This window comes from Triticum aestivum, chromosome 3A (assembly GCF_018294505.1).
Source record: "Triticum aestivum cultivar Chinese Spring chromosome 3A, IWGSC CS RefSeq v2.1, whole genome shotgun sequence".
NCBI lineage: Eukaryota > Viridiplantae > Streptophyta > Magnoliopsida > Poales > Poaceae > Triticum > Triticum aestivum.
Window position 1 is genome coordinate 647,493,073 of NC_057800.1, and position 10,258 is coordinate 647,503,330.

The window sequence follows — 10,258 nt, forward strand, 5'->3', positions numbered from 1 at the left end:
TTTTTGTGTAGGGACTAAAAAAAGTCCCTTTTAAAGACTTTTTTACCAAACGGGAGGGACTTTTTAGGGACTAAACTAGGCATTTGGGACTAAATGAAGAAGATTCTTAAGGAGAGTCTTTTTTGGGACTTTTTGGGACTTTTCCAACAATGCCCCTCCATGCATTCAATGGCCTGCCACCCAATGGTGTTGTTTGATTGTTATTTTTCTATATACTAGGGGCAACATGGTCATTTAATAACCTCTAGTAAGGGACTAGGGACTTTTTAATCTCTGGAAACAAACAGGGAGGGACTTTTTAGGGACTAGAGACTTTTTAGTTGGGACTAGAAAAAGTCCTAGGACTTATGAACCAAACAGGGCCTTATCAAATCGCAGAAACGGCTAGTAAATCGTTCTATAAGTTGGTTATGCTGAATGTTGAAATAATTATTCTAGAAGAGTTGAAATACACATTACAACCAAAGCACCCACACTTGCTAAGTTAAATACTATCTCGTGAACAAAAGCTAAGTAAGTTGTTCATGCAGAAACAGAAACCAACCTAAACTTGTAGTTCAAAGTGCTAATTTGGCCCCTAGTCGTTCATGACAGACAAAAGTTCCAGAACAGGTGGATCATGTGTGGAAGACATAAGGAAGGAGCCTCTCACAGCAGTACAAGTGGAAGTAGAAGGCCACCACAAACCCTAGGACGAACCCGACAGCCGCTCCGACACTGGACTCGCCGTTGATCCTGCGCAGCGTCCATCTTTGACTCCTGGGGCACTCGTCCAATGGTGCACCGCAAAGGTCCTGGTTACCAGCAAAGTATAAAGGCGAGAAGTCCTGTGGAAAAGTGGGGATAGGACCTGATAGCAAATTGTCTGCAACATTGAACGAGGTTAACCGACCAAGCACACTGAAACGCTCTAAAATTTGACCTCTGAGTTGGTTATGCTGAAGGTTGAATGTGTTCAAGTATGCCAAATTTTCCATACTCTCTGGGATTTCACCTGAAAAGTTATTGTATGAGAGATTCAGAGATGTCACATACGATATCTGTTGTGCGATACTGATGTGTCTCCAACGTATCTATAATTTATGAAGTATTCATGCCATGTTTACAATATTTTTATATGATTTTGGTATGATTTGATTAGAACTAACCCAGACTGACGCTGTTTTTAGTAAAACTACAATGGTGTTGTTTTTATGCAGAAATAAAAGTTCTCGGAATGTGATGAAAATCAACGGAGATTTTTTCTGGAAAATATGAAAAATACTGGAACGAAAATCTACCGGAGGGGAGTCACGGGGGGCCCACCAGGGTGGGGGTGCGCCCCCTGCCTCGTGGACTCCCTGAGGGCCCCCCTGGCGTGAAGCCAACGCCAACTTCTCCTATAAATACAGAAACCTCCGAAAATTAACCTAGATCAGAAGTTCCGCCGCTGCAAGCCTCTGTAGCCACAAGAAATCAATCTAGGCCCTCTCTGGCACCCTGCCGGAGGGGGCCATCATCACCGGAGGGCATGAAGGAGGATTCCGGAGGGGCCATCATCGTCATGAAGGCCAGGGACCAGAGGTAGAACCTCTCCCCATCCAGGGGGGAGGCCATGGAGGAGGAAGCACAAGGGAGAGAACCTCTCCTCCTCTCTCTCGGTGGCGCCGGAGTGCCATCGGGAGGGGAATCATCGCCGCGGTGATCGTCTTCATCAACATCACCATCCTCATCTCTTTTACGCGGTCCACTCTCCCGCACCCCGCTGTAATCCCTACTTGAACATGGTGCTTTATGCTACATATTATGATCCAATGATGTGTTGCCATCCTATGATGTTTTGAGTAGATATCCTTTGTCTTTGGGTTGATTGATGATCTAGATTGGTATGTGTTGTATGTTTTACTTTGGTGCTGTCCTATGGTGCTCTCCGTGTCGCGCAAGCGTTAGGGATTCCCGCTGTAGGGTGTTGCAATATGTCCATGGTTTGCTTATTGTCTGCGTTGCGTGAGTGACTGAAATACAAACACGGATAAGCGGGACATGGCGTATGGGAATAAAGAGGACTTGATACTTTAATGCTATGGTTGGGTTTTACCTTAATGATCTTAGTAGTTGCGGATGCTTGCTAGAGTTCCAATCATAAGTGCATATGATCCAAGAAGAGAGAGTATGTTAGCTTATGCCTCTCCCTCATATGAAACTGCAATAGTGATTACCGGTCTTGTTAACAATTGCCTAGGACAATTCCGCACAGCGATCCACCATTATTCCACACTGGCTATTTATAATATTTAGTAATATATTCTAAGTTTATGATAACAACACCTACTTTAATATTTTATCTCTTCGATATCATACAAAGTTATCCACTTCATACCCACAACATAGTTTTATTTCTCGTTGCTAGTTGGAAGCAAACGTTTGGTGTACGAAGAGTCGTATCAGTGGCAGATAGGGCTTGAGAGAATATTGATCTTACCTTTAGCTCCTTGTGGGTTCGACACTCCATACTTATCACTTCCACCTTTGGAAATCGCTACGATGATTCCCTGCACTTGGGGATTATCAGATACCGGAGGGAATGGGTGCTGAAAAGTTGTTATACAACAGGTCCAAAATGTTCAAGCTTGTGCAATTTTGAAGACCCTGAGGAAATGGGCCTTCAAGTCCTAGGTTGTCGAGTCATAGATGTTGGAAATATGAGCAATTTACCTAATGATTTTATTAACGAAAATACTAGATAAAGCATGACTAAAGTAGCAGAGCTAAAGCAAGTCATGCAATCTGACAAAGAGAAGGTAGATAGCATCTGCAAATATAAACTAGAACCGAACATCTCTAGAGTAGACAGTAGACCAAGTAGCATATATGAAGTAGAACCTATCATGTCTAGGACAAGGACTAGAACAAGGAACTATGGCAGAACCTTTAACAGGGAAAACAAGAACACGTACGGGACAACAGCAGCAGAAGCGTTGGACTTGGGGTCGGTGTCCTCGCCTGCCATGTCGTCGAGGAGGTCGTGGACATCGGGGAAGAAGTCATCGTCGGGGAAGAAGTCGTCGGCGACCGGATTGCCCGTGATGAAGCAGCCAGTAGTCGCGCTGAGCGCTCCCCAAAAACCTTATCACCCTTCTCCCGTACATGACTCAAAAGGTGCAGTTTCAGAGGCCTACTGTCCCGACGTGCGGTGCACGCCGCAAGCCAGGATGAGGAAGACAGCAGCAGCTCAGAGATGGAACCGATGGCGAGGGAAGGAGTCGTTCTGGTGTGTCTCTCTGGGAGGAGCGACCTCCCTTTTATAGGCGCAAGAGAAGGAGGTGAGAGGGCAGCGACGGGAGGCAAAATGAAGAGACGGAGATGAAGCGAACATGCGTGGCAAAAATTTAGACATCGGCTCGGCTCATTCCCGCGGCGCGGCGCGGCGAGGCGTGGCGAGGCGGGCGGCGGAGGAGGAGCGCACGTGGATGTCCCTCTTATTCTTATGCTCATGCAAGTGGGGAAAGAACCTCCCTTATAAAGAGGCCCAACTCCCTCTAAACTAGCAATGTGGGACTAAACTTTAGTTCCACCTCTTGCCTTGCACAAATGGGTTGCGTGGGCCTCTAGGATTTATTAGGAATTTCTGAAACTGCTATTGGGCTAGGCCCAAAATAGACAAAATTCCAGCAATAGAGAGAGAACCATGTTCTCACTACCTTGCCAGCATTGCACACCAGTAAAGCTGCATATGTAACCATCTGTGGCATATCCGAAGTTCCAAGAGGATTTGAGTACGCCCAAGGGATCAATCACTGATTGTTGCACAGACCTCGGGCATTGGATGTCTTGTTCAGAACCAAAACACAACGATGATGAGCTGCTCAAGAGGAGAAACAAAAGGAGGAACTTGGTATCCTTAGCCATCACTCTTCCGGGCCAAAAGCCGCAACTTGTCAATTCCAACGCCAGCACCACCTGGCCAAAACATGTGTAAGAACACTTACAAACCCCGATTCAAATAAACAAGACCAACACATGAAGACCGTGGAGAGATGATTTGCAATACAATGATGATGTATTGATAGGGTGCTAGTGCACGTATATATATTACAAGAGAAGGCCTCTACCTCAACTATACAAGACTAGGAGGTGGGCCACAACTCCAATACACGTGCAATACAACATATATACTCAACACCCCCTGCAGTCAAAGCGTCGCTGGAGACACGGAGACTGGACCGAAACTCCTCGAAGACGGGAGTAGGCAATCCCTTAGTCATCACATCAGCAAACTGTTGCGTCATCGGCACGTGGAGAACCCGAACACGGCCAAGGGCAACCTGCTCGCGCACGAAGTGAATATCGAGCTCAATATGCTTCGTCCGTCGATGGTGCACCGGGTTTGCGGAGAGGTAGACCGCGCTGACGTTATCGCAGTAGACAAGAGTGGCCTTGTGAACATCACAAAGCAACTCCTGGAGCAGCTGACGTATCCAAGAGCACTCGGCCACAGCATTAGCCACGGCGCGATACTCTGCCTCGACGCTGGAGCGGGAGACCGTGGGCTGCCGCTTCGATGACCAAGATATCAACGAGGGCCCAAGGTAGACGCAGTAGCCTGACGTAGAGCATCGCATGTCAGGGCAGCCAGCCCAGTCAGCATCCGAGTAGGCCACGAGGTCGGTGGAGGCGGAGGCCGTCAGGGTGAGTCCCAAGGACGTGGTGCCGCATATGTAACGGAGAATATGCTTCACCAGAGTCGAGTGAGAGTCACGCGGGGCGTGCATATGGAGGCACACCTGCTGAACAGTGTACTGCAGGTCGGGATGAGTCAGCGTCAAGTACTGTAAAGCACCGAAGATAGAGCGATAAAACCCTCCATCAGACGCGAGAGACCCCTCCAGAGCAGAGACCTTCGCCTTCGTGTCGATGGGAGTGGGCGCCGACTTGCAATTAAGCATACCGGCACGCTCAAGGACCTCGTGGGCGTACTTCTGCTGATGCAAAAAGAAGCCGTCAGCCCGACGGTTCACCACGATGCCGAGAAAGTAGTGCAGGGGGCCCAAGTCCTTGAGGGCGAACTCATCGCGAAGACGAGCAGTGAGCCGCTGAAGGAGATCGGGAGCGGACGCCGTGAGGATGATGTCATCGACGTAGAGCAGCAGATATGCAGTGTCAGCTCCCTGATGATACACAAAGAGTGAGGCATCAGAGCGAGTGGACCGTAAGCCCAGAGACTTGATGTCTACTACACAACCTTCTTCTTGTAGACGTTGTTGGGCCTCCAAGTGCAGAGGTTTGTAGGACAGTAGCAAATTTCCCTCAAGTGGATGACCTAAGGTTTATCAATTCGTAGGAGGCGTAGGATGAAGATGGTCTCTCTCAAGCAACCCTGCAACCAAATAACAAAGAGTCTCTTGTGTCCCCAACACACCCAATACAATGGTAAATTGTATAGGTGCACTAGTTCGGCGAAGAGATGGTGATACAAGTGCAATATGGATGGTAGATAAAGGTATTTGTAATCTGAAAATATAAAAACAGCAAGGTAACTAATGATAAAAGTGAGCGTAAACGGTATTGCAATGATAGGAAATAAGGCCTAGGGTTCATACTTTCACTAGTGTAAGTCCTCTCAACAATACTAACATAATTGGATCATAAAATTATCCCACAACATGCAACAAAGAGTCACTCCAAAGTCACTAATAGCGGAGAACGAACGAAGAGATTATGGTAGGGTACGAAACCACCTCAAAGTTATTCTTTCCAATCAATCCGTTGGGCTATTCCTATAAGTGTCACAAACAGCCCTAGAGTTCGTACTAGAATAACACCTTAAGATACAAATCAACCAAAACCCTAATGTCACCTAGATACTTCAATGTCACCTCAAGTATCCGTGGGCATGATTATACGATATGCATCACACAATCTCAATTCATCTATTCAACCAACACAAAGAACCTCAAAGAGTGCCCCAAAGTTTCTACCGGAGAATCACGACGAAAACGTGTGCCAACCCCTATGCATAGGTTCCCAATGTCACGAAACCCGCAAGTTGGTCACCAAAACGTACATCAAGTGGCACGTGGTATCCCATTGTCACCACAGATATCCACGGCAAGACATACATCAAGTGCTCTCAAGTCTTTAAAGACTCAATCCGATAAGATTACTTCAAAGGGGAAACTCGATTCATTACAAGAGAGAAGAGGGGGGAAGAAACATCATAGGATCCAAATATAATAGGAAAGCTCGCGATACATCAAGATCATATCATCTCAAGAACACAAGAGAGAGAGAGAGATCAAACACATAGCTAATGGTACATACCCTCAGCCCCGAGGGAGAACTACTCCCTCCTCGTCATGGAGAGCACCGGGATGATGAAGATGGCCACCGGAGAAGGATTGCCCCCTCCGGCAGGGTGCCGGAATGGGTCTAGATTGGTTTTTGGTGGCTATAGAGGCTTCTGGTGGCGGAACTCCCGATCTATGTTGCTCCCGGATGTTTTTAGGGTATATGGAGATATATAGGCGGAAGGAGCACGTCGGTGGAGCTCCGAGGGGCCCACGAGGCAGGGGGGTGCCCTCCACCCTCGTGACCTCCCCGAAAACTTCTTGGAGTAGGGTCCAAGTCTCCTGGATCACGTTCAGTGAGAAGATTACGTTCCGAAGGTTTCATTCCGTTTGGACTCCGTTTGGTATTTTGTTTCCTCGAAATACTGAAATAGGAAAAAACAGCAATTCTGGGCTGGGCCTCTGGTTAATAGGTTAGTCCCAAAAAATAATATAAAAGTGGAAAAGAAAGCCCAATATAATCCAAAACAGTAGATAAAGTAGCATGGAGCAATCAAAAATTATAGATACGTTGGAGACGTATCAGGCATCCCCAAGCTTAATTCCTGCTCGTCCTCGAGTAGGTAAATGATAAAAAGAGAATTTTTGATGCGGAGTGATACTTTGGCATAATTTCAATGTAAATCTTCTTAATCATGGTATGAATATTCAGATCCGAAAGGTTCAAGACAAAAGTTCATATTGACATAAAAAATGATAATACTTCAAGCATACTAATCAAACAATTATGTCATCTCAAAATAACATGGCCAAAGGAAGTTCATCCCTACAAAATCATATAGTTAGTCTATGCTTCATTTTCGTCACACAAAGATGTTCCCAACTTCTATACCCCCGATGACAAGCCAAGCAATTGTTTCATACTCAAATAATCTCAAACGTTTTCAACCTTCACGCAATACATGAGCGCAAGCCATGGACATAGCACTATGGGTGGTATAGAATATGATGATGGGGATTGTGTGGAGAAGACAAAAAGAAGAAAGTCTCACATCAACGAGGCTAATCAATGAGCTATGGAGATGCCCATCAATTGATGTTAATGCAAGGAGTAGGGATTGCCATGCAACGGATGCACTAAAGCTAAGAATGCTCAACAAAAGAAAACTAGTGGGTGTGCATCCAACTTGCTTGCTCATGAAGACCTAGGGCATTTTGAGGAAGCCCATCGTTGGAATATACAAGCCAAGTTCTATAATGAAAAATTCCCACTAGTATGAACAAGAAACTTATGAGACTCACTATATGAAAATCATGGTGCTACTTTGAAGCACAATATATGAGACTCACTACATGAAGAACAAGGTGCTACTTTGAAGCACAAGTGTGGAAAAAGAGATAGTAGCATTGCCCTTTTTATTTTCTCTTTTTTTGGGCCTTTCTTTTTTTCTTTTTTTGATTGGGCAATGCTCTAATAATGATGATCATCACACTTCTATTGATTACAACATAATGATTACAACTCGATACTAGAACAAGATATGACTCTATATGAATGCCTCCGGCGGTGTACCGGGATGGTGCAATGAATCAAGAGTGACATGTATGAAAAATAATGCATGGTGGCTTTGCCACAAATACGATGTCAACTACAAGATCATGCAATGGCAATATGACAAAAGTAAAGCATGTCATGATGATGATGATGATGGAAGTTGCATGGCAATATATCTCGGAATGGCTATGGAAATGCCATGATAGATAGGTATGGTGGCTGTTTTGAGGAAGATATAGGGAGATTTATGTGTGAAAGAGCGTATCATATCACGGGGTTTGGATGCACCGGCGAAGTTTGCACCAACTCTCAATGTGAGAAAGGGCAATGCATGGTACCGAAGAGGCTAGCAAATGGCGGAAAGGTAAAAGTGCGTATAATCCATGGACTCAACATTAGTCAAAAGAACTCATATACTTATTGCAAGAATTTAGAAGTCATCAAAAATCAAGTACTACGCGCATGCTCCTAGGGGGATAGATTGGTAGGAAAAGACCATCGCGCGTCCCCGACCGCCACTCATAAGGATGCACAAGCCAGGTACACTTCATGCTTCAAATTTGTTACACAACTTTAACCATACGTGCATGCTACGGGACTTGCTAACTTCAACACAAGTATTTCTCAAATTCACAACTACTCAACTAGCATGACTATGATATTATCACCTCCATATCTCAAAACAATTATCAAGCATCAAACTTATCTTAGTATTCAACCCACTAAAAAGAAAGGTTCACATATCTTGAATACCAAGCATATTAACATTAAGCAAATTACCGTGCTATTAACGACTCTCAAAATAATCTAAGTGAAGCATGAGAGATCAATTTTCTTTAAAACAAACCACCATCGTGCTCTAAAAGATCTAAGTGAAGCACTAGAGCAAAAATTATCACGCTCAAAAAGATATAAGTGAAGCACATAGAGTAAACTATCAAGCTCAAAAGATATAAGTGAAGCACATAGAGTATTCTAACAAATTTCAATTCATACATGGCTCTCTCAAAAGGTGTGTACAGCAAGGATGATTGTGATACACTAACAAGCAAAGACACAAATAATACAAGACGCTCGAAGCAAAACACATATCATGTGGTGAATAAAAACTTAGCTCCAAGTAAATTACTGATGGAAGTGGACGAAAGAGGGGATGCCTTCCGGGGGATCCCCAAGCTTTGACTTTTTGGTGTCCTTGGATTATCTTGGGGGTGCCATGGGCATCTCCAAGCTTAGGCTCTTGCCACTCCTTTTTCCATAATCCATCAAAAGAATTCACCCAAAACTTGAAAACTTCACAACACAATAGAAATCTCGTGAGCTCCGTTAGAGAAAGAAAACAAAAGACTACTTTAAGGTACTGTAGTTAACTTGTTCTTTATTTGTATTGGTGTTAAACCTACTGTATTCCAACTTCTTTATGGTTTATAAACTATTTTACTAGCCATAGATTCATCAAAATAAACAAACAACACATGCAAAACAGAATCTGTCAAAAACAGAACAATCTGTAGTAATCTGTTACTAACGCAAACTTATGGAACTCACAAAATTCTACCAAAATTAGACGACCTGGGAAATTTTTTTATTGATCAGCAGCAATTGGAATCACTATTTTATAACGTTCTGGTGATTTTTGACAATTCGGGCACTGAGCGCAAAGATTCTGGAAATTACAGCAAGATCAAATAACTATCTTCCAAGAAGACCTAATAGGTTTAACTTGGCACAAACACTAATTAAAAGATAAAACCACATCTAAACAGAATCTAGATGGATTATTTATTACTAAACAGGAACAAAAGTCAAGGAACAAAAATAAAATTGGGTTGCCTCCCAACAAGCGCTATCGTTTAACGCCCCTAGCTAGGCATGATGATTTCAATGATGCTCACATAAAAGATAAGAATTGTAACATAAAGAGAGCATTATGAAGAATATGACTAGCACATTTAAGTATAACCCACTTCCTATGCATAGGTATTTTGTGAGAAAACAACTTGTAGGAACAAGAATCAACTTGCATAGGAAGGTAAAACAAGCATAACTTCAAAATTTTAAGCACATAGAGAGGAAACTTGATATTATTGCAATTCCTACAAGCATATGTTCCTCCCTCATAATAATTTTAAGTAGCATCATGAATGAATTCAACAATATAACCAGCACCTAAAGCATTCTTTTCATGATCTACAAGCATAGAAAATTTACTACTCCCCACATAAGCAAATTTCTTCTCATGAATAATAGTGGGAGCAAACTCAACAAAATAATTATCATGTGAAGCATAATCCAATTGAAAACTAAAATAATGATGACAAGTTTCATGGATATCATTATTCTTTATAGCATACAAGTCATCACAATAATCATCATAGATAGCAACTTTGTTCTCATAATCAATTGGAACCTCTTCCGAAATAGTGGATTCATCACA

The 10,258-nt window shown here is 43.5% G+C and overlaps 1 protein-coding gene across 1 annotated transcript; it reads right to left on the bottom strand.

The window, feature by feature from the left end:
- Window positions 1-617: 617 nt before the first annotated feature.
- LOC123058914 (probably inactive leucine-rich repeat receptor-like protein kinase At5g48380) lies at window positions 618-3,888 on the bottom strand. The gene is made up of 3 exons (XM_044481586.1): window positions 3,653-3,888; window positions 2,559-2,665; window positions 618-1,057 (listed from the first exon to the last, which is right to left on the bottom strand). Exons 1-3 carry the CDS (start codon window positions 3,886-3,888, stop codon window positions 618-620), a joined length of 783 nt encoding a protein of 260 aa, XP_044337521.1.
- Window positions 3,889-10,258: the final 6,370 nt, after the last annotated feature.

Excerpts from the sequence above, each read along its gene's own strand:
- LOC123058914 (XM_044481586.1), bottom strand. The coding sequence starts at position 3,888 with ATGGCTAAGGATACCAAGTTCCTCCTTTTGTTTCTCCTCTTGAGCAGC. Across the intron at positions 2,666-3,652 it reads AACATGGTTCTCTCTCTATT|ACTCGACAACCTAGGACTTG; the intron begins GCTGGAATTTTG and ends CCAACATCTATG. Across the intron at positions 1,058-2,558 it reads CTTTTCAGCACCCATTCCCT|TCAGTATCGCACAACAGATA; the intron begins CCGGTATCTGAT and ends GTTGGAGACACA.